Source organism: Oncorhynchus kisutch, linkage group LG21 (genome assembly GCF_002021735.2).
Source record: "Oncorhynchus kisutch isolate 150728-3 linkage group LG21, Okis_V2, whole genome shotgun sequence".
Classification (NCBI taxonomy): Eukaryota; Metazoa; Chordata; class Actinopteri; order Salmoniformes; family Salmonidae; genus Oncorhynchus; species Oncorhynchus kisutch.
The window spans coordinates 31,440,505-31,464,037 of record NC_034194.2 but is presented as its reverse complement, the minus strand read 5'-3'; the positions used below and the strand labels follow the sequence as shown (position 1 = coordinate 31,464,037).

Sequence of the window (23,533 nt, the reverse complement as noted above, 5' to 3'; positions counted from 1 at the left end):
TTATCTTGCACATTCATAGACAGGTTCTCAAGAGCTAGCGAGGTGTTTAGTTACCTCATGGTCGTTTTCTTGACCTCCAGTTTTTACAACTTTTCCCGACTCCTGTAAAGAAAACATATTTTAGACATGCCTTATTCACAAGTCATTTAAGTCATGTGTAGGGACAGGGGGCAAGTTGACTAATGTCAAACGCTAGCACTTCTTCATGTTTACATTCCCAAGCAAAGCTAATATTTGACAGTTTTGTTGAAGTTGAACAAGTTAATTAGTAACTTTAAGACGTTAACTTTAAATTGTAGCAAACGTTAGCTATGCGTTCATGTCCCTCAAATCGTACTGTACTTTTTGTTACAAATAATCTGACTAGCTACATGCAACTAGCCAGCTAACGGTAGCTATCCAAGTTAGCATAGCTAGCTAACATTAGCTAGTCATAATGGGACATTGCAAATGTCGAGTCGATGGCCGCCTGTTCGTAATTTAAAACATCAAACGAGTTGTACATTCCACTACTCGTATCTGCGGTTTTGCAAGCCAACTCCCAACTTACCTTCTCTTTTTTCGCTTTATTCGGCATTGCAAAAATGTAGCCGCGCTCGTTCCCTCTGACGCTCTCCAGAAGCTAAAGCCTAACAACGTTTAGCAGTTCTTCTTCTTTGGTATCATGGCGTTCGCACATTTTGTTTGTGCATGCCGCCACCTATTGTGCGGTAGTGTGTGGTCGATCAAGTTATATTTTGTGATACAAAAATTAAAATTAAATAATTACACCACCAATTAACCTACACCTATGTAACCTACCACTAATAAAAATCACCCCCACATTTCACTACTTCGCCCCTTACTGATCCTATACCAGGCTGACGGCCTGAGAGGGTGTTCAAAACCTTATGTCTTCTGCAGTAAAACCTCTACACACAGTGGCGATATTAGCATGGGGTGGGACGAAAAAATGTAATAATGTTTTATGCATGCCAGCAAAGCCACTCTACAATACTAAACAAAACATGCATTGCACTGTTAGGGACTACATATAGCTGTCCCAACAGCAGAGCTTTCTTTTAAGCCCCATGGAGTAAATCCTTGCTATCAGAGGAGCCTTGCCTGGCAGCCAAACTGTTCATTCAGCCTCATTTACTGCCTTTTAAAATAACATAGCTGATATGGCTGACTTGCTTAAACAAATGTGGTTTCTACTGACAATTGAGATGTACAAACTATGGCATAAGGGAACTATGAGCGGATAAGAGGCAATCCGTAATTTCAATTAAGACAATAATGAGCGAGCTAAAACAGACATAGTCTATATAACTTCTTCTTCTTCATCTATGAGGTTTAACGGCTAGACTGGAGTACAACTCCCTTATACTTTAATTGAAAAAGAAAAATGTACTAAATAAATACCCTATCATCTCACACTATACTCTATAATATCAAAATTATATAAAATAAAATGAACACCCCCCTACTCCACTAATTAAATGTATATATTCCTACCTCATGCCATCACCCTGAAAGGATGAGACATCACCACTTAACACATCCTGTAACTCTTCTGATGTCAAGTCTCGCACACCCAATTACCTCTCTGCAGCTGCCACCACAACCTCAATTTTCTGAGACTTCCGATCCATCCCTGCAGTACAATTAATAACCATTTTTATAAATGCTAAAAATCCAATCTTACTGAAAGGTATTTAACTTTTTGGCCTGTCCCTCTGTACTGGTATATCTTTACTACTCTCACCACTCCTTTTTGGCCTGTCCCTCTGTACTGGTATATCTCTACTACTCTCACCACTCCTTTTTGGCCTGTCCCTCTGTACTGGTATATCTTTACTACTCTCACCACTCCTTTTTGGCCTGTCCCTCTGTACTGGTATATCTTTACTACTCTCACCACTCCTTTTTGGCCTGTCCATCTGTACTGGTATATCTCTACTACTCTCACCACTCCTTTTTGGCCTGTCCCTCTGTACTGGTATATCTTTACTACTCTCACCACTCCTTTTTGGCCTGTCCCTCTGTACTGGTATATCTCTACTACTCTCACCACTCCTTTTTGGCCTGTCCCTCTGTACTGGTATATCTCTACTACTCTCACCACTCCTTTTTGGCCTGTCCCTCTGTACTGGTATATCTTTACTACTCTCACCACTCCTTTTTGGCCTGTCCCTCTGTACTGGTATATCTTTACTACTCTCACCACTCCTTTTTGGCCTGTCCCTCTGTACTGGTATATCTCTACTACTCTCACCACTCATTTTTGGCCTGTCCCTCTGTACTGGTATATCTTTACTACTCTCACCACTCCTTTTTGGCCTGTCCCTCTGTACTGGTATATCTTTACTACCCTCACCACTCCTTTTTGGCCTGTCCCTCTGTACTGGTATATCTTTACTACTCTCACCACTCCTTTTTGGCCTGTCCATCTGTACTGGTATATCTTTACTACTCTCACCACTCCTTTTTGGCCTGTCCCTCTGTACTGGTATATCTTTACTACTCTCACCACTCCTTTTTGGCCTGTCCCTCTGTACTGGTATATCTCTACTACTCTCACCACTCCTTTTTGGCCTGTCCCTCTGTACTGGTATATCTTTACTACTCTCACCACTCCTTTTTGGCCTGTCCCTCTGTACTGGTATATCTTTACTACTCTCACCACTCCTTTTTGGCCTGTCCCTCTATACTGGTATATCTTTACTACTCTCACCACTCCTTTTTGGCCTGTCCCTCTGTACTGGTATATCTTTACTACTCTCACCACTCCTTTTTGGCCTGTCCCTCTGTACTGGTATATCTTTACTACTCTCACCACTCCTTTTTGGCCTGTCCCTCTGTACTGGTATATCTTTACTACTCTCACCACTCCTCCCCCTTAACCCATCTTCCTCTACTTTCTTCACTGCCTCAGCATATGACATCTTCTGCTCTACTCTAACCCTGGAAACCTCAACCTGCCTCTCTCGCATGGAACGTTTCTGATTCCCAACTCAGTGGGCACCCCTACAATTTCCACTACTTTCCGCAATACTACACATTCCTTTGTCTCATGCCCTTCTGCACATTTCTCACACATTGGACCCTCCCTCCTACACACTGCTGCCACATGTCCATAAGCTTGACACCTGTAACTTCTTAATGTATTCGGCACATACACTCGTACATGATAACTTATATATCCTAACTTCACTTTGTCAGGCAAAGACTCAACTTCATACTCAAAAGAACAGACAATGACTCTTCTGTTTTTCCCCACTCTCGCCACCCTGTCTGTGTCGCAAACAACAGGCATCACATACACCGGGAATCTTTGCCCTCAGCTGGTCAACGTTTATATCTACTGCTACCCCAGTTATCACTCCTTTCATTGGTGCCCTTTTCTCGAGAAAGAAACAATTCACTTTTCTTGCCCCCATTAGTTTTACTTCGAAAGCATTCTTCCTTTGCCCAACAGAAACAATTATCACTAAACCACTTCTAGTTACCATCACCGATTCCACATGACCCAACTCTTTTTTTGCCCACCGTGAAACCACAAGTGGATCAGCCAAAAGGCAGGAGTCCACTTTTTCTGTAAGCTTCACTCCTACTGTCACAGACTCTTCTTCATCATGATCCCTGGTGCATACCTCAGTCTCCGATAACTTTACCGCACCTACCACCTCTGATACTTCCCCCTCATTCACTTCCATTTCTCCTCCTGTCTTCAGCTCTGTCATGCCCTGACCTTAGGGAGCCGTTTTGTTTCTCTATTTGGTTAGGCCAGGTTGTGATTAGGGTGGGCATTCTATGTTTCCTATTTCTTTGTTTTTGGCAGAGTGTGGTTCCCAATCAGAGGCAGCTGTCTATCGTTGTCTCTGATTGGGAATCATACTTAGGTAGCCTTTTTCCCCAGCTGTGTTTTGTGGGTAGTTATTTTCTGTTTAGACTCTGTTACCTGACAGAACTGTTCGCTGTCGTTTTATTACTTTGTTCGAGTGTTTTTTGATAATAAAAATAATCATCAACACTTTTTTCACGCTGCGCTTTGGTCCACTCCTTCCGACGACAGGTGTTACAAGCTCCCTCTGCTTACACTTTCTACCATTCTTCTTTGACAAACCATCTCCCTTTTCCCACCATTTTAATCCGACTCAAGCTCACCCTCTTCTCCCTCTCTTTTCCCCTCCATTCCTTCTCAGTTTTGCAAGTACACATCTCCTTATGATAATACTGCCGCTCCATCTTGTACCTGCTTTCTCTAGGGACTTCTGTTATTGTACCTGCTTTCTCTAGGGACTTCTGTTATGTCCCCAATAACGCGCCTACAACAAAGCAGCTGGGCCTTCCGACCTTCCAATATAATTTCCTCCATGTGTACTCCAAACCTCCAAATGTACTGCGACATAATTCAGAACTTGGGCCGTTCTTACAGTATTCTCCCTGTACACCAAGTCAGAACGTTAGGATAAATAAAATTGGCCATATAAGCAGATAATGAAAGTTCTTACTATATTCGATGATGACATTTCTTTAAACAGATTATAGGCTACATGTGCACCAGCAAGTCAGAACAGTAGGCTAACTTGTGAGAAGGAAAAGGACCAAAATATTAGGGTGATGCACATGGGCTACTAACATCTTACTACACAACATACAATTAGTATTACTTTCTTAACTACAGTATACATATCTCCCTGGCATATTACATAATTTATGCAGAATCATACAAGACATTTTTGGACCACTGTGAACACTTGAACAGGAAGATGGAGTGGTCCTGCTTGTGGGCAAATTTTGTCATGAAACTTCGCATTCAAAGTCTGGCATTCTCTAGATTTGTCAACTCTGGCAAAAAAAAGAGCGTTGAATCATGTCAGTGATCTTCAGGTCCAAGCTCTAGAAAGAGGCCAGAGTTCCCGACATGGAATTCCAAGTTGGATGACTGTTCAAAACGTATTTTCCCAGTCTGAGAATTTTTTTCAGCTTTCCCAGTTGTCGTGAACTCACTGAAGTCTGAGATTTCCAAGTTCTGAGTTTCCAGTTGTTTTGAACGCGGCAGAATTCATGCTGGATTGATAGCATGGCCAATTTATTCAACCTTTTCTGACCCATCGTGTTGTGTGTGAATGTTTATCCAGACTTGGATCACACACACTCTCCATCAAATAGCAGCGGAAGCAAAATAGTGATTGCTTTGCAACGCTTGCAGTTAGGCATCGATTCCTTCCTAACTACTCATTGTTGAATTTGCGATTTCCAACTTTTTGTATAATGTTTATGTCCAATGAGCACTGATACGTTTCATCAAGGATTTGACAGTAGATTGTCGAGGTGATTCATGATGATGACTGCTTATCTAGTTGGCTTGCTATGATTTTGAATATATGACTTTATTTATTTAACTAGGGAAGTCAGTTAAGAACAAATTATTATTTACAATGACAGCCTACCCTGGGCAAACACTAACCCAGATGAGGCCAGACCAATTATGTGCCACCCTATTGGACTCCCAATCGTGTCTGGTTGTGATACAGCCTGGAACTGAACCAGGGTCTATAGTGACACCTCTATCACTGAGATGCTGTGCCTTAGACCACTGCACCACTCAGGAGCCTGAGTGTTGTTCATGAGGTTGACATGATCAGTCCAATCAAAGCTACGGTAGATATAACGTGATTTGAGTAATTTTATCTGTGGCCAATGATCCTGCCCCTTCTTTGGATAGGCACTTCTAATGTAAATCTATGGCAGCACCCAAGGGGGCTTGAACTTTCTAGCTCTCCCTGTAGATTTGGCGGTGACGTAGTGTCCCATGAGTGATGGAACACTAAACCAATCACGGCGCAACTAGAGAAGATTACCAACCCCTACGCTCTGTATTTTCCCGATGGCTGCCCTTCCACCACAGAAAGCACTTTATTAACTCAAAATATATATTTATACATATTTATACATTGTTATACATTGTTAAACTGCGTATTAATGGCAAAATAACATGCAAAACAGGTGGGGCTCAAAACATGTGGGCTCTGCATCTATTTTCTGTGATTTACATTCCATTTCTGTGGTACAGTTGATAACCAAGGCAAAGATTGCAAAGAAGCCAACCTCACTGAAGCACAAATTCATATCACTGTATGGGCCTAGGCCTACTGCTCACCTTTGACCATTCATCCTTCACTGCCTCAGCATATGACACATTCTCCTCTACTCTGACCCTGGCAACCTCAACCTGTCTCTCTTGCACTGGGCACTTCTGATCCCCAGCAACATCGGCACCCCCACAATTGAGGCATTTTTTTTTCCACCAATACTACACAACTCAAAAGGATAGATGATGTCTTCTCCGTTTCACCATGCTCGCCACCGTGTCGCACCAAACGACGGGTGTCACAGACAGGGAATTTTCAATTTCAGTTGCTGCATCTCAACACTTAACACCAACCCAGTAATCACTCCTTTCAAAGGCGCCCTGTTCTGGAGAACAAAGCAAGTCACAGGTCTTGTTCCTAGGCGTGTGATGAGAAGAGCCCGCTACCTCTGGACAAAAGTCACAAGTCATCTTTGAGCTATCTTCACAGATTTAACAGTACACAACTTATTTTCTACCCAGCCTGAAACTACATATGGATCAGCCAAAAGGCAGGAATCATCCTTTGGATGACCATCGGGGCAAGGCTTGGACCTCGGAGGGCTTCACCACACCTGCCACCACAGGTCATCCATTCTCACTCTCATCAGGTTAAAAATCTGAGCCATCAGAGACAACAGAATACAGTTTGTACTTGGCCATTCTTCATCAACACATATCTTCCCGCTGCAGCCAGCTCTTCTCATTCTTCGCTGCCATTTCCATGGCATTCTGTTCACCATGCTCATGCCGCGCCTTCATCCACTGTACTGCTTGCAGAGCATTCACTGATGGCCTTTCTCCAATACCCAACTTCTGTAATTCACTAGTCTGTCTGTCTCTGGCCTCTACATGCTCCCAAAATGTGGGCTACTCTGCCCATAGAACTTTGTGTCTCACAACTTGTCTGGATGAAGCATCATCAGAACATTTTCGCCTATCCTCGCCGATATATTAGGCTGCTAACTGTCAGGCGACTAGACATCTCTTTTTAATTAACAGACAGTGCTCGAGTGTGCATGGGAACACCAACCCATTGGCAACCGCCCTGCTGGCAAAACACGCTACAACTGCAGATGTTTGACATCAGTTAGGTTGGATGGGTGTCTATCTGGCTCCTACTCCAACATGGCAGGTACATAGCAGTTTTTCTTTTGTATGGTTAAACTTTTTTTTACATTTTCAGCTGCTGGAGACAAATAGCAAATAGTATGTAGCTGGTAGTAGTATTGCAGTTCCTCATCATGTTTAATATGCCAACTATCTCTGTTAGTCTGTTTGGGATAGCATAGTAGATGCCATGACAGTGCATAATGTTGTGTTGCATATTTATTCTGATTAGGGAGTTCTTCTCCTTCCATTCGTGGTGTCTATTCATAGGCTATGCAACTGTGTAATTGTTATCGTAGACAATGATTGTAATGCAAAGTATTTGTCAGCACAGTAGGGGAGAGTGGGGTAAGTTGAGCCAAACGAGTAAGTTGAGACACCCACAAAGTGTATAATTAATAATTTGACCAAATATTTAAGAGGTCATTTCATGGAATGTGTGGAGGAAGAAACATGGAGAAAGTGGTAAGAAATTTCACCAAGTCAAATGAATTTGTCTTACAAGTGTCATGAAACCTCTAAACCAAAGTAGATAATTTTAAGGTTGTTTTTTTCATCAGTTGGGTTATTAGTTTCAATATGAGGTGTTTAAATCTAGCATGAAAGTGCATCCTTGTAGCTTTGTGGGCTAATTTAGTCAAAATGTTTTCCTTGGGGTAAGTTGAGCCAATGGCCTTGGGGTAAATTGAGAAAATGTGTAAGCCAATGGCAAGTTGAGCAAATTTAAATGTTTTCTTCCAAGGGATAATTCAAGGCATTATCACTTGGGATATGAGTTAACAGGGCCTGCATCATGTTTAAAGTGTTTTAAAAAAGTAAAGTGTAAGGTGTTATGCCTGTGTTAAAATATGTTTAAAATTATTAAGACAAAAAAGCACTTGTGATTGTGTTGAATTGAGTTAGGGAAATAAAGAAAATATTTTAAAGAGTGGTAATATTTAATTCAGTACAGAAATGTGTAGGTGGCCTAACTTATGCTGTACCGTGGCTCAATTTACCCCAGTCCTGGGATAAGTTGTGCCAGGAGACCCGTTTTTTGGACAAGCTATGGTTTTCAAAACTGTAATGTTAAAATGACTTTTGATCATTTCCAGGGATACACAACATTGAGATATGTAGACATCTTTGTTAGAAATAATACTTATGGCCTCCCGTGTGGTGCAGTGCTATCTGTGACACTAGAAATTCTGGGTTTGAGTCCAGGCTCTGTCGCAGCTGGCTGTGACGGGGAGACCCATGGGGTGGTGCACAATTGGCCCAGTGTCATCCGGGTTAGGGGAGGGTTTGGCCAGCAAGGTTGTCCTTATCCCATTGTGTACTTGCGCAGTGCACAATGACATGGTTGCCAGGTGCAGTGTTTCCTCTGACACATTGGTGCGGCTGGCCTTTGGGTTAAGTGGGCATTGTGTCAAGCAGTGTCGGCTTGGTTGGGTTGTGTTTCAGAGGATACACAGCTCGACCTTCATCTTGCCTGAGTCCGCACGCGAGTTGAAGCTTTGAGACAAGACGAACTACCAATTGGATACCATGAAATTGAGGAGAAAAAGTGGTAAAAGTAAGAAATAACTAATTTCCCTTGATGGCAGGATGCTGAATATAATGGTTTTAAATCAACTTACCCTACTGACAGAAGAAGCTGTACACCATTATAACTTGAGTATTTGTACAGTATCCAACTAAACCGCTAGAAAAGCTAATTTTATTCGAAAACACAAATAGCAAAATGAAGCAATGCAATTGGTTAACGTGGTAAACTTTATTATTTTTTGGGTCCCCAAAATTTGAAGTTCGTATCAATTCGAGAAGATATTTACAGTCAAGTCATACAGTCAACACACAAAATAACATTGGAATGTCAATAAATACAAAAATGCTTGATACAATTCAAGATACAAAAAAAAAAGAAAAGAAAAAAAGTGTTAACAGGCTCTTGTTTTTCTTCAAAAGATTTTAACATTTAGGGGAATTAATCTGAACTGCATGTGGTCAATGCGGGTCAAGGGATTTTGGATCAAGTAAGAGGGCAAGGGGGAGGCATTCCAGGGTTATGAATAAACAAATTCGTCCTGTCAACACTACTAGTGCCAAAGCTAACTGCCATAGTTACTGTAACACAGCAGCTGAGCAAGCTGGTCTAGTCAACCTCCTCCATCCTGGATGTATCCTCATCTCCCTCCAGTTGAGGCATGTCCTCGATGGGGGCTGAAGTTGGCTCCTCAGGGGTCAGCTCATCCTCGTCAATACCTGGACAGGGGAAGAGGGGGAGGAATGAGTCACGGTCAGTTACTGAAGCTTTAACAAGGTTCTCTCTCATATCTAGGCCACTTAATGTTAAGTATAGCATAATGGAAGGCTAGATGGAGACAATATGACCTTATTGATTACACCAACATGGGTCCTTCAGATCAGAAAACACAAAAGGACTACAGGCAAAGGGGTTACAATTGATCACAAACATCGTCCTTGTTTGAGCAAATCAACTAACCCAGGCCTAGCTTTATCATCCGGTAGATTCGGTTGGAGTGTGTCTGAGGGTCATCCAAGGTGAACCCAGAGGACAGTAGAGCCGTCTCAAACAGCAGAATGACCAGGTCCTTCACAGACTTATCATTCTTATCAGCCTCTGCTTTCTGCCTCAGGGTCTCCACAATGGGGTGGTCTGGGTTGATCTCCAGGTGTTTCTTGGCAGCCATGTAGCCCATGGTGGAGTTGTCCCTCAGGGCCTGGGCCTTCATGATCCTCTCCATGTTGGCCGTCCAGCCGTAGGTGCTGGTCACAATGCAGCAGGGGGAGGAGACCAGGCGGTTGGACACTGTCACCTGGGGGGAGGGGGGGAGGATAGGATAGGTTGGTTATTAGGAAGATGATCAGAACAGCATTGAATCAGGCAATTGTTGTACTGTCAGTGAGCTTGTAAATAAAGTTGGGTTTATTGGTGACATTTTGAGGTAAAGTGAAGCCTCCTGACATTTGCCTTATCATAAAGGACCTCTTCAGCAACATGATATCTGTAAGCAGTGTGATTAAGCGTCCTCACCTTCTCAACTTTCTTCTCCAGGATGTCCTTCATGATCTTGCAGAGGTTCTCAAACTGAGACTTCTGCTCTTCTTGTCTCTTCTTCATGTCCTCATCCTCAGGCAGCTCCAGACCCTCCTTGGTCACAGAGACCAGGTTCTTGCCATCGTACTCCTTCAGCTGCTGGACACAGTACTCATCAATGGGCTCAATCATGTAGATCACCTCCAGGCCAGCCTTGCGAAGGCGCTCCACGAATGCGGAGTTGGCCACCTGGTCTTTGGTCTCGCCTGGAACATGCAGTAGGTAAAGAAACTTGAGCAAACAGGTTCCTACCATCTGACAACCTATGAACTGGGCTGTACAGTGAGGAGTGTTTCCTCACCAGTGATGTAGTAGATGTGTTTCTGGGTGTCCTTCATGCGTGTGACGTAGTCCTTCAGGGAGACCATCTCGTCCCCCGAGGCTGAGGTGTAGTAGCGCAGCATGTCTGACAGCCTCTTACGGTTCTGAGAGTCCTCATGGATACCCAGCTGGGAAAGAAAACACAGATCTAAGTTAAACAACAAGTCACCCAGAAAGTATCTTGGTGCATTACGAGACTTTTACATTTTCCAGGAAGTAACCCAAAGTTCTGACAAATATGATATCTAGAAGGGGCTTGTTTGTTGCCTTGTGTCAGTAAGGTAAACGTCCTTTAAGAATAGAGCCAGATTTCACAGAATTCCGGAGGACATGAAAGGTGCGCCCCCTGCAGATTGTTTTAACTTGGAATCCAAGGCCTACCTTAAGATTTATGCAAGAACTAACAATATGCCATAGAGGCTGACCCTAGTCATGCAAACCCACTTCAGAAAGACAGAAGATGGCAGTAAGGAGCACTCTGAGCGACAGGGCCCTAAGCAGCTTATATCAGGTTTAGAGGAGACAAGATGGCGAGGGGATCAGACCAGTTAAAGGTTAGTGGAACATTCTACAGCTACACCTTTCAGAATGTTCCCCAATGATTCTTCAAAGAACAGGTGGGTATATGACATAGTATCCACCTAGATTGTCTCCTGCATCCTATTATACCACTAGATACAAGGTGACTGTCGCAACCTAGATTTAGTTCAGGCTGACCTTGAAGGTAATGTTACAATGATGATAGCTAATGTGTGGTGAGCATGTTGGCACAAAATGGTTGCCGTGTACCACCCATGTGGTGGGTGCTGCTGTTACACATCAATTGTCTGAAAACTAGTGAAAAGCTCTGTATAAATAATATAATCCATTATTACTATGTTTACAGTGTCACATTAGTATGAAACTGACCTTGATGTTCTTGGAGAACTGCTCGTAGTACTTCTTGTAGTTCTCTCTGTCCTCTGAGAGTTCTGTGAAAAGCTCTATACACTTCTTGACCAGGTTCTTGCGTATCACCTTGAGGATCTTGCTCTGCTGCAGCATCTCTCTGGAGATGTTCAGGGGGAGATCCTCAGAGTCCACCACACCCTTGATGAAGTCTGGAGAGAACGACCGAGACAATTGGTCAAACATCTTACTTACAGCTTTATTTGAAGTCCTGATTGAGGACTTCAAGACAATATGGGTCAGATGAGACTATAGCTGTGTTAATCATTCACAGACCTGCTCTATGTGAGCATCTACTTCAGTTCTATCTGACTTACTGAGGTACTCAGGGATCAGATCGTCACAGTTGTCCATGATGAAGACCCTCCTGACGTACAGCTTGATGTTGTTCTTCTTCTTCTTGTTCTCAAAGAGGTCAAAGGGCGCACGGCGAGGCACAAAGAGCAGGGCACGGAACTCCAGCTGGCCCTCCACTGAGAAGTGCTGTAGAAGAAAACAGAAGGTCAACAACTAACTAAAACAAATCTTCATGTACACTGTATGCCATTATGAAATTAGCTCAAGCATTATTAAATGACCAATATTGGTACTACCTATGACTTTACAAATCAGAGTGAAACTTTGTAAATAGTGTGGAAATGTATTCTGTTGGCCAATATAAAAAGAATATCCTCACCTTGACAGCCAGGTGTTCCTCCCAGTCGTTGGTCAGGCTCTTGTAGAACTCTCCGTACTCCTCGTTGGTGATGTCATCAGGGTTACGAGTCCAAAGGGGCTTGGTCTTGTTCAGCTCCTCCTGGTCAATGTACTTCTCCTTGATCTTCTTCGTCTTCTTCTTCTTGTCCCCACATGCGCCGTCGTGGCCATGATCATGGTCATCCTCCTCGTCTGAGCCTACATCCTCGATATCAGGTTTGTCCTCCTCTCCTTCCCCATCTTTCTTCTCCTTCTCCTCCTCCTCCGCCTCATCATCACTCACTTCCTTGTCGCGCTCCTTCTCCACCTGAACAGAGAGGATCATGGGCATGTTAGCGGACAGAGTTGGTGTACAGTAAGTTATTTTTAGAGGGTAGTTGGTAGAAATATTTCATTCACTGAGTCTTTCACATTTGATATAAAAATTAAAAAAGTGAAAAATGTTATCAGCATCAATTTATCGTCCAAACAGTTACTTGTCCAATCTGAAATCTCTTCCTACCCCCTTGACCTCTTATGCAAATCTGAAAGGATCCTTGAGATGTACTTCCAACAACATAGTAATCACTCAGTGGAGTTCCCACTACATCTAGGGGTTGATTTCACACTAGTTACAATTTAATCCACTCACGCCTACTAGTTCTTACAAAGAGTGTGATGGGGTATCCGATGAACTGGGAGTGCTTCTTCACGATTTCTTTGACCCGTTTCTCCTCACAATATTCTGTTTGGTCATCCTTCAGGTACAGAATCACCTTGGTGCCACGACCAATAGACTCAGCTATAGGAGAGAGACATGGGAGTCAAGTCAGCGTTTAGGACAGACCATACCAGGAAAATAGTCTTAACAGAGTTAAGTGGTACAGTTCACTGTAAAACTATAATCTGTCTTTACCTGATGTGTCGACTTTGACGGTGAAGGATCCACCAGCAGAGGATTCCCAGATGTACTGCTCATCATCATTGTGCTTGGTGATGACAGTCACCCTCTCAGCCACCAGGTAGGCGGAGTAGAAACCCACACCGAACTGCCCGATCATAGAGATGTCAGCTCCAGCCTGCAGGGCCTCCATGAAGGCCTTGGTGCCAGACTTGGCGATGGTTCCCAGGTTGTTTATCAGGTCGGCCTTGGTCATGCCGATGCCGGTGTCAACCAGGGTCAGGGTGCGCTCCTCCTTGTTGGGAATGACCTCGATCTTCAGGTCCTTGCCAGAGTCCATCTTGGTCGGGTCTGTCAGGCTCTCATAGCGGATTTTGTCCAGAGCCTAGTAGTCGATTGAAAATAAATAGGTCTAAATACATCTGAATTTTGATTTCACACCGACCTCAGCACAATATTAACAAAACTCTTAATTATATGTAAATGTATCCTGCAGGCTACGTCAATATTTTGTGTTTAATAAAATATGAATTTAAACAATCTAAAGATACTTCAAATCTTAATAGTGGTGCAATGAACTAGGAATGTAAGAAAAATGCCTGTGTATTTTATGAATTGTCAAATAATACTAAACTACCAAGAAGTCTAAGTGCTTGTGGTGTCTGAAGTACTCACATCTGAGGAGTTGGAGATGAGCTCCCTAAGGAAGATCTCTTTGTTGGAGTAGAATGTGTTGATGATCAGCGACATCAGCTGGGCGATCTCAGCCTGGAAGGCAAAGGTCTCTGCCTCCTCCTCCATCGGAGCGTCATGGGCTTCCGGCATCTGTGGAGACAGACACACACTCTGAGAAGGAGACAACACAACACGCCAGATTGTCTTCTGACGGGTTGCAACACTCCTTGGACTGTCAGTGAAGCCGAAGTTGTGCAATCTGACGTCACTGTCAAAAACACATTTTTCAACTCCACCCCAAATGAACCACTGTGTGTCAGTATGGTCATGGCAGTCCAGACAGCTCCATCAGGTCAACGGCAGTCATTGAGTGGCTAGTAGGGATGTTACTGACACAATACTAGTTCTCCAAACCATAAGACATGGCTGGACCTGACATTTGTGTTTCAGACTTAAAAAAAGGTCCAATGCAGTCATTTTAATCTCAATATCAAATAAGTAAGTACCTTACTGTGATTTTTTTTAACCATTTTAATTGAAAACAGCAACAAAAACAGCTTTTTAGCAAAGAGTTATTTTCTCAAGCAAGAATTTTGCTAGGACTGTCTGGGAGTGGTCTGAGTGGGAAACTGAAAACTAGCCATGATTGGCAGAGAGGTTTGGAAGTCTCTTTCTTATTGGACTATTTTAAAGGTGTACTATGTAGAAATCACTGAACCATTTCCTGGTTGCAAAAATTAAAATAGTTTAGCTAATTTCAGTTCATGTGACAAGTAGTGTCGAGAATCATTGTACAAACTAAACTGCCGTGAAATATATTTTCTATAACAATTTTATGCTGTTTGAAGCTGGTGTACAAAACCAAAAGTAAGATGCAAAATCTAAACTTTAGGGAAGCATAACAATAGTGCACATAGAACAGATCTACCGCTTCTTAGACTTGCTTTCAATGAAAATTCAGATCATTAACTCACATTTCTATATGCATTTGGTCAGGTCACCCAAAAAGTTACATATTGCATCTTAAATCATTTACCACCTGGTGATGTCACCAGGCAGGCCAAAACTCCATCCCACCAAAACAGGCTGAAATGTCAGGTGTTCTTTTCAAACCGCTCTTACACTAAAAGGGAATTATCGTCCTTTTCAAAATGTCACAGTATTATTGCAACCTCGGTGTGGAAATATATATAAAACACAGGAAATCATCTTTTTGACAGCACTGGGCCTTTAATGTGCACACTAGCTCGTGCACCTGCATGGAGTTCTTTAAGGGATTTATAGCTTAAAACAGACAGATGGTGTGTGACAGACTGTCCTCTCTGTTCCTCACAGCTGCATTGACTTCATGACTGTAATCCACCAAATGCAAACCATCAGCAGAGAAGCCACAGGTCCTTGCCACATTTTAGTCATTTAGCAGATGCTCTTATCCAGAGTGATTTACAGTTAGTGCATTCATCTAAAGATAGCAAGGTGAGACGACCACATAGTCATAAATATAATCCCATAAAACTCATTCATCGTAAAATCTCAGTGTAATCTGACAGAAAAGCACGTGGCTTGAAGTAACATCGGACAAACATGCTCCACCTGCCGGTTGGTACGGTAAATAACATGATTCTAGAACCTACCAGCGCATAATCCGTTTCTATCTATCATATCGCAATCTCCTCCTCGCGACTGTGTATTATAACGAGTTATGTTTATATTTATGAATGTCCTTCTTGAAGAAATATTATCCAAATAGTGATGAATAGTTATTGTTTAGTAAAGTGAATGAAAATCATTTTCGGAAAATGATCAAAGTGTGACAGACAGTCAAGGTCCATGACGGGATATACTGCAGGTTTTATAGCTTCATAATATAATGAACGCAAACGTATGGATGGTGGGCTATGCTGAAATAATGTAAGGAAATTAGGAAAAGTACAATGGAATTCATTGCAACAAAATAATGTTTTGGGTGGATTTTTCTGATGGCAAAGAAATTAAATATAATCTATATATTTCGTTAATAGACTGGACTACCACTGACTGTATGACTTGGAGAGTGACACTCATCTTACTGTTGGAAAATGTTATTTCATTTCTTACCTTACTGTGGATGGAAATGTCCCTGTACTCTTCTTCAGAAGTTGGTTCCTGACCAAACACAACCCAGCCAGCTAACGCCAAAGATGGGGAGAGGAGGACAACTGGCAAGGTTTTATCCCAGCTGGGTGTCTTCGAGAAATCCTCAGCTTCTAGAACCGTCTGGACTCTTCCAAAACTGTGCTTCTACAGTGTGTAGGATGAGTGTGTGCACTGAGAGGAGCGATGGAATGTCAATCAAACGCTAGAACTCTGTCCACGCCCCTCTGGCATTCAATTCTGTGAAGGCGGGTTTATGGGCGTGGCGATATCAGGGTTCATTTTGTATTTTATTTTTTAAAATCAGGGTTAATACCTTCATATAAACAAACAGTCATTGGTACAGTACATACCAATATAGTGTTCCTGTGTTGAATTTCCACGGCAATATCATGACATGTTCATCATCATGATAACTCAAAAGAATTCACAAGAAAACAAGATGTGAAATACTGTCATTACAGGGAGCACTTAGGAGAGGGTAAGGTGATGCAAAATAAATAGTCCATTCATCCATCTCTGAGATATTAAATTGTGTTGAATTATAAACATGGCTGACATCACAATAATCCAGACTATTTGAAAAAGAGGATTCATCAACCAGAAAGAGACAATGTAAGATATTTTTCTAAATACATCTTTATTATAAATCTTGTCGTTTTTCATAGAAAATAGCTCACAGTTACAAAAAGACAAGTCAAATCCCTGTTGATTTGACATTAAATAGCCTATTATTAAAGTACAGTTGAATAGGGTATACTATATGAATAGGCAGCCGGTATACTATATGATTATGGTAGTGATTAATTATGATTGATTAAATACAATACTTTCTCCACAGCTCGACAGTCATGGAAAATGTAAATTGGAAAGTCTATTTGGGACAAACAAAAATATTACTTAAATAAAAATATTACAAAATAAAGAGTTAAAAGGCAGAAATAAAATGATGTACTTCTGTCATATCTTTAGTCAACTTCCTCCATTCTAGAGGTGTCATCATCTCCCTCCAGGACAGGCATGTCATCCTCACTGGGCTGGAGGATGTCCTCCACTGCTGAATCATCATCATCGATGCCTGTAGATGGGAAGAAATAGCCTACATTAGAAAACCATCTTCAGTTGGTGTACTAACTGCTATTCAGACAGCCAAAGTATGGAAAAAGCTACATCCATATTCATTACCATTGTACTACCATGATATTTATGTCAGTTACTTGGTGTTTGCAGCCCTGACTGTATATTGCTCTAGGAGGAGACTTTCAATCCCATCAACCAAGACAAAAGCTGAGGGCGAATAAGCTTGATCAACTCACCCAGGCCAAGCTTGATCATCCTGTAGATGCGATTTGCGTGGGTCTGAGGGTCGTCCAGTGTGAATCCAGAAGACATCAGAGCAGTCTCGAATAGCAAGATGACCAGGTCCTTCACGGCTTTGTCGTTCTTGTCGGCCTCAGCTTTCTCTCTCAGAGTCTCGACAATAGGGTGGGTTGGGTTGATCTCCAGGTGCTTTTTGGCTGTCATGTAGCCCATGGTGGAGTTGTCTCTGAGAGCTTGAGATTTCATGATCCTCTCCATGTTGGCTGTCCACCCGTAGGTGCTGGTCACAATGCAGCAGGGGGAGGAGACCAGGCGGTTGGACACTGAAACCTGTCAATATTGAAAAAAGATGATTAGTAGTCATAGTGACGATTGTTGTAAGTGGTCTGATATTAAAAGGTGAAGACACTTTGCAGAGGGATTAGGTTCAGGTAAATTGTGCTTGTACCTTCTCAATTTTCTTGTCCAGGATGTCCTTCATGATCTTGCAGAGGTTCTCAAATTTAGAATTCAGCTCCTCCTGTTTCTTTTTCTCATCCTCATCCTCAGGCAGCTCCAGACCCTCCTTGGTCACAGAGACTAGGTTCTTGCCATCGTACTCCTTCAGCTGCTGGACACAGTACTCATCAATGGGCTCAATCATGTAGATCACTTCCAGGCCGGCCTTGCGGAGGCGCTCCACAAAGGAAGAGTTGGCGACCTGTTCCTTGGTCTCACCTAGAAGAGGATACACAGTTATTTACATTTGGATTGCCCTGTTTCTTTCTCAAGTTTTCAATGTAACATTGATTTAACAAAGGAAAAATAATGGAGAGAAAAAATGTAGGGAAGCTCACCAGTAATGTAGTAGATGTGTTTCTGGGTGTCCTTCATGCGGGAAACGTAGTCCTTCAAGGAAACCATTTCATCACCGGAGTTGGAGGTGTAGTAGCGCAGCATGTCTGACAATTTCTTGCGGTTCTGAGAGTCCTCATGGATTCCCAGCTAAAAGGTACACAACGATGGAAGATGTTAAAGCTAAAGCTCCCTCAAAAAGAGAAGGAGAAGTTTGGGAGAAAATCTGTAGTACCTTGGAAAAGCCATTTCAAAGGGAGGAACAGCGTACCTTGATGTTCTTAGAGAACTGCTCGTAGAACTTCTTGTAATTGTCCTTGTCCTCTGAGAGCTCGATGAAAAGCTCTATACACTTCTTGACCAGGTTCTTGCGGATCACCTTGAGGATCTTGCTCTGCTGCAGCATCTCTCTGGAGATGTTCAGGGGGAGATCCTCAGAGTCCACCACACCCTTGATGAAGTCTGAAGAGAACGACCGAGACAATTGGTCAGACATCTTACTTACAGCTTCATTTGAAGTCCTGCTTGAGGTAGGTGCTCAGGAGGTATCCATGAAAGGTTTTAAGGAACAGTACTCACTGAGATACTCTGGCATCAGCTCGTCACAGTTATCCATGATGAAGACCCTGCGCACATACAGCTTGATGTTGTTCTTCTTCTTCTTGTTCTCAAAGAGGTCAAAGGAAGCCCTCCTGGGCACAAAGAGCAGAGCGCGGAACTCCAGCTGGCCCTCCACTGAGAAGTGCTGTGGGAATAAAAAGATAAACATTGACTCATACAGTCCTAATAATATATTAATTCATAGGTTGGATCAAGAGTTTTCGGGTTGCTATCATAGACTCACCTTGATAGCCAGGTGGTCCTCCCAGTCGTTGGTCAGACTCTTGTAGAACTCTCCGTACTCCTCATTGGTGATGTCATCAGGGTTACGGGTCCAGATAGGCTTGGTCTTGTTCAGCTCCTCTGCGTCGATGTACTTCTCCTTGACCTTCTTCTTCCTCTTGTTCTTGCTGTCCTTGGTGTCCTCGTCCTCATCAGAGCCGACGTCCTCGATCTTGGGCTTGTCTTTGTCCTCAGCTGCAGCATCTTTATCAGCCTCCTCATCCTTTTCTCCCTCCTCAAGGTCCACCTCCTTCTCTCTAGACTTCTCCACCTTGATGAAAATGTTCATGTTATTAAAACGTTTTAAGGAATTGCCTACTATAGGGAGCAATGTTTGGGTCCACTATTATCGAAAGGTTACTTTCCTAGTTTATACAGTATATTTCAGTTAATCTCCCCAATATTTTGTAACGACTAAAGAAATATAGAGCTCTATTAGAACTTACATAGAGTGTGATGGGGTAGCCAATGAACTGGGAGTGCTTCTTCACAACCTCCTTGACGCGCTTCTCCTCACAGTATTCAAACTGGTCCTCCTTCATGTGCAGGATCACTTTGGTGCCACGGCCAATGGACTCACCTTCAGGTCGGACAAATCAGACTCACACATTGGATCTAGGCTTACTACCTTTAGAATGACATTGTTGTGTGGAAGAGGGTTTATAGTGTTGTATTGGAGAAATGTGTTTGTAGTAGCATATTAATCAATACTGTTGAAAAGGCTTACCAGTGTCAACTTTGACAGTGAAGGAGCCACCAGCTGCAGACTCCCAGATGTACTGCTCATCATCGTTGTGCTTGGTGATGACAGTCACCCTCTCAGCCACCAGGTAGGCGGAGTAGAAACCCACACCGAACTGCCCGATCATAGAGATGTCAGCTCCAGCCTGCAGGGCCTCCATGAAGGCCTTGGTGCCAGACTTGGCGATGGTTCCCAGGTTGTTTATCAGGTCGGCCTTGGTCATGCCGATGCCGGTGTCAACCAGGGTCAGGGTGCGAGTGCGCAGGTCAGGGGTGACCTCGATCTTTAGGTCCTTGCAGGAATCCAATTTGGTGGGATCTGTCAAGCTCTCGTATCTGATCTTGTCCAAAGCCTGTCAGAACATTAAAAAAAGAGGTCACAATGGTAAAAAGAAGTCTCTTGGTTGATAGCTTGAGCTAATTTAACAAGGTGGTTAGCATGCTAACTCTGAGCTATATACTTGTTTTCTCTATTGGCTCAGAGTGCAGTGTATGAGTGGTTGGTTACTAAGGTAAAATGTTACATGGGACAATTCAGCATTATGATTAATCTACTCACATCTGAGGAGTTGGAGATGAGCTCCCTAAGGAAGATCTCTTTGTTGGAGTAGAAGGTGTTGATGATCAGGGACATCAGCTGGGCGATCTCAGCCTGGAAGGCAAAGGTCTCCACTTCCTCCTCCATGGTGTGGCTGGCTATCTCTGGCATCTAGAGAAACAAAATGGCAGACATTGAAAGATCTTTAATTGTACTTTTATTATCCTAAGAATGGCTGAATATCCTTGTATTAAGGCTATTCAGAAGACATGCGTTTTAAAAGCACTTTAGGCTTTTTGCTGCATTTTGCAATAAGTCTTGCTTCAGCGCAATTGAAGAAAATAAAACGTATAGTAGCTTACAAATATTCATTGAAGGAAATGTTGCCTTTTTAAAGCTTTTAACATCTGGAGACACCAGATTTTTTCTTGAAAGCCTCAAGACTAGTCAGCCTCAAGTCTAGTCAGCCACATGGCAATGAGAGATAGAAGTGCTGAGGAAGAAAGGCAGCTGTTATACAGCCCTCCATTGGAGGCTCCTGTTGCACAGGCACCATCTGTCAATCAAGGCCTCTGCCATTTGAAAAGAGGGTGGAGTTTACAGAATCTTCACACCCTCTTGCCAACAGCTGTAGTGGTGCCATGTGAAGACTTTTGTCTTGAATAGAGAAATGTTGAGTTTTATTATGTCTTCAGCATGGAATCTACTATAGGGTTTTGTGTGTTATTTAATTTCAGCAAAACTATTATAGTTGCTCTTAAAAGTCCTGATTGTTTTAAAGCACTGATATACTGAGAAGTATTCATCAAATGCCATTAACATTCTTCCCCATTGAAGACACTTTTTCCTAAAGCAGCATCTTGTCCATAAAAATTATCAAGGCTTCATAAAACTACTTTTCCCAGATCAATGCATCTATGAATCCATCATTGCCCTTCGCTTCAAACTGACTATATTAGTCATATTGGTTCTGGTCTAAGATACTTTGAGGTCTGGTAAATGCATTATTTAATAACTTGTTATAGGTAACTTGATTGTAATTGTTCTCTGTGCCGACTGCCAAGCCTCTCTTCTCGTCCTTCTCTTCAGCTGCCATGTCTCTCTCTCCCTCTAACCAGGGTCATATTCCATGTGCTCATCTCCTAGCATGCTCACACAAAGGGCTCTACCAGACCCAGGAAAACGGTCTGTTAAATTGTCCCCACTGATTTAATGCTATTTCAGATGAATACGGTTCAATTCTTCCCCGGTATACATTATTCCGTATGGAGTACCAACATACTGTAGGCTGCTTGTTTCCTGCTGGTCTTTCACCTTTATAAAATTAATGCATAATGTATATCCATAATATTTTCTATTGACCTTCCTTACACTCCTGAGTTGCAAGTAACTATTAATTTGGTTTGCCTTTCATCTTTCTCCCTCTCCCTCTTACCTTGACTAGATAAGAATGTGCTCCTGTGCTTCACTTGGCGTTTTCTGATCACTGTAGATTGAATCTCAGAGCGTCTCTGCTGTTCCTTTGCAGACAAATCTAGTATTTAAATCTCTGTATTTCACTGGTCCTAATCCTCTATGGATTCAGGTGAATGTCCTCTCACTCGCTGTATCTGAGGACCCCTGGGCCTGCTCCTGTCTTTTTATACAAGAGGCGCTTTCTCGAAGCTCCCATTCAGAAGCTTCCAGAAGGAATGCCCAGTCCCACTACAGTATAGAGTAAGGGGGGGGGGGGCTAAAGAAAGGACCAGTAGGGTGAGGGTGATAGTGAGAGCTGTGAGGGGTCTGTCGCCGTAAACCACATGTGTCCTTATAGGGCAGCACAGTCACAAGGGGTGCCTGTCACTCAGGGGCCAGAGGCGTCGTGATAGCGTCTGTCAGGCCTGGCCCAGCAGGCCCCACCATAGCCTTTCCAACCACCTGCTCCCACCAGAACCCTTCGGACAGACAGACGCAGGGCAGAAGGCCTCCGAAAAGATAACAGGCAACAAGTCTTTTTTTGGCTAGTGAGATTGAGAAAGAATAGCTGATGTGTTAGAGTAATGGTTCAGTTCCAGGCCTGTGTTGGGAGATTGGCTACAGAGTTTACTTCCACAGTCTTTGATCCTGTCTATCCTTAATACACATGCATGTCTATAGAAATAAATCATTTTGCGTGGTTTTACCTCAACAAGAGGGCCTTTTTTGTGTCCTAATGGTGACACTACTGCTGATTTAGTTATAATGATGATATAAACAAGATGTGGAATATGTTGATTTTGTTTGAGTGGAACATGAGTAGGCTATTTTCTCTGCATTGTTGTAAAGGGGCCGTAAGTGAGCAGTTCACTGTTAGTTGACACCTGTTGTTTACGAAAGCATGACGAATACAATTTGATTTGATTGATTTGAAATTCGAAAATGTATATAATGGAGAATGCAGTACGATGCAACTCGTGCCTTAATTTTTAGCAGTCATCATGGTAAGACAAATGTCAAATCATGAACATACAGAAAATGATGGAAAAGACCAGAATTCTCCGGCATGTGTGTTTGAGCAGAGACTGCCCAGAGGATGGCACTATTAGCAACAGGCGAGTAAAGCAGTATGTATCTAGTTGTTTGGAGAAGTTGCATCTCCCCTGATGTCTGGAAACATTGAGAGGCAACTGCTAGAGGAGACATACAATTCAATTTTTGACTCAGATCATGATATGGGGAACTTATGGACCGGACAAATAATGAATGTTAAGGAATACATGTAATCACTTGCAACTCTGATGATTGGGACTGGATGACTCGAGTATGCAATTTGAATGGTAATAAACGTATGTAATTAATTCAAGCGTATCCTTACATTTGGGTTAGACGTGTTCCCTGTGAGTTATTTTCAATTCAGAAGAATTGTGATCAGATAAAATAGAGATCTGATGTTGCATGGATGAAGAGTGGGCTACAGACGAAAATAATGTAGTAGGCTCGATCAAATTAATTAAATATGAATATCCACAACATGAATATACATTTCACAATTGTAAAATGGTCATATCCAAATTGAAGGATTACTTTTTAAGAACGACTTCGACATTTGCAGCATTCACGAGCGTTTTTCGCTTGATGGTCTACCTAGCCTAAAGGCCACCAGATGGCGATATTGAGCCATTTCATCTTACCTTTGGATGGTTTCACATCATACACAGTTTCATTCACGTTTCATAAACTGCCTTTGGATGGTATGATGAAACGACTCAATATCGTATG

General features: G+C 42.6%; 2 protein-coding genes across 6 annotated transcripts in view; both read right to left on the bottom strand.

The window, feature by feature from the left end:
* LOC109885447 (serine/threonine-protein phosphatase 2A 56 kDa regulatory subunit gamma isoform-like) overlaps window positions 1-678 on the bottom strand; it is a 43,318-nt gene extending 42,640 nt beyond the window's left edge. For 2 of the 3 annotated variants that reach the window (XM_020477293.2, XM_020477294.2), the window contains exons 1-2: window positions 551-677; window positions 55-102 (exon numbers count right to left, since the gene is read on the bottom strand). In XM_020477293.2, the coding sequence (XP_020332882.1) occupies window positions 55-102; window positions 551-577 (75 nt within the window). In that variant the 5' untranslated portion in view covers window positions 578-677. Of the gene's footprint in view, window positions 1-54; window positions 103-550 lie in introns of all 3 variants that reach the window. The other variant, XM_020477295.2, reaches the window with a different exon arrangement.
* Window positions 679-8,964: 8,286 nt separating this feature from the next.
* LOC109885444 (heat shock protein HSP 90-alpha 1) lies at window positions 8,965-21,980 on the bottom strand. 3 transcript variants are annotated; one of them, XM_031800463.1, is made up of 12 exons: window positions 21,732-21,980; window positions 20,318-20,467; window positions 20,001-20,111; window positions 13,189-13,447; window positions 12,941-13,074; window positions 12,274-12,600; window positions 11,915-12,080; window positions 11,559-11,749; window positions 10,630-10,777; window positions 10,266-10,534; window positions 9,714-10,047; window positions 8,965-9,472 (listed from the first exon to the last, which is right to left on the bottom strand). In XM_031800463.1, exons 2-12 carry the CDS (start codon window positions 20,465-20,467, stop codon window positions 9,363-9,365), a joined length of 2,199 nt encoding a protein of 732 aa, XP_031656323.1. In that variant the 5' UTR covers window positions 21,732-21,980; the 3' UTR covers window positions 8,965-9,362. The 3 variants fall into 3 exon arrangements, with proteins under 3 accessions (XP_031656323.1, XP_020332881.1, XP_020332878.1); XM_020477292.2 differs by lacking the exons at window positions 20,001-20,111; window positions 20,318-20,467; window positions 21,732-21,980 and adding exons at window positions 13,849-13,998; window positions 15,946-16,169 and having other exon boundaries at window positions 13,189-13,558; XM_020477289.2 differs by lacking the exons at window positions 8,965-9,472; window positions 9,714-10,047; window positions 10,266-10,534; ... (4 more) ...; window positions 12,941-13,074; window positions 13,189-13,447 and adding exons at window positions 16,603-17,059; window positions 17,298-17,631; window positions 17,750-18,018; ... (3 more) ...; window positions 18,980-19,288; window positions 19,464-19,597 and having other exon boundaries at window positions 19,745-20,111; window positions 21,732-21,961.
* Between the last annotated feature and the right edge of the window lie 1,553 nt (window positions 21,981-23,533).

Coding starts and splice junctions, on each gene's coding strand:
- LOC109885444 (XM_031800463.1), bottom strand. CDS start 20,467: ATGCCAGAGATAGCCAGCCACACCATGGAGGAGGAAGTGGAGACCTTT. Junction 12,601..12,940: donor GATACCCCATCACACTCTTT/GTAAGAACTAGT, acceptor CTCTCTGTTCAG/GTGGAGAAGGAGCGCGACAA. Junction 10,048..10,265: donor TGGAGAAGAAAGTTGAGAAG/GTGAGGACGCTT, acceptor CCCTCCCCCCAG/GTGACAGTGTCCAACCGCCT.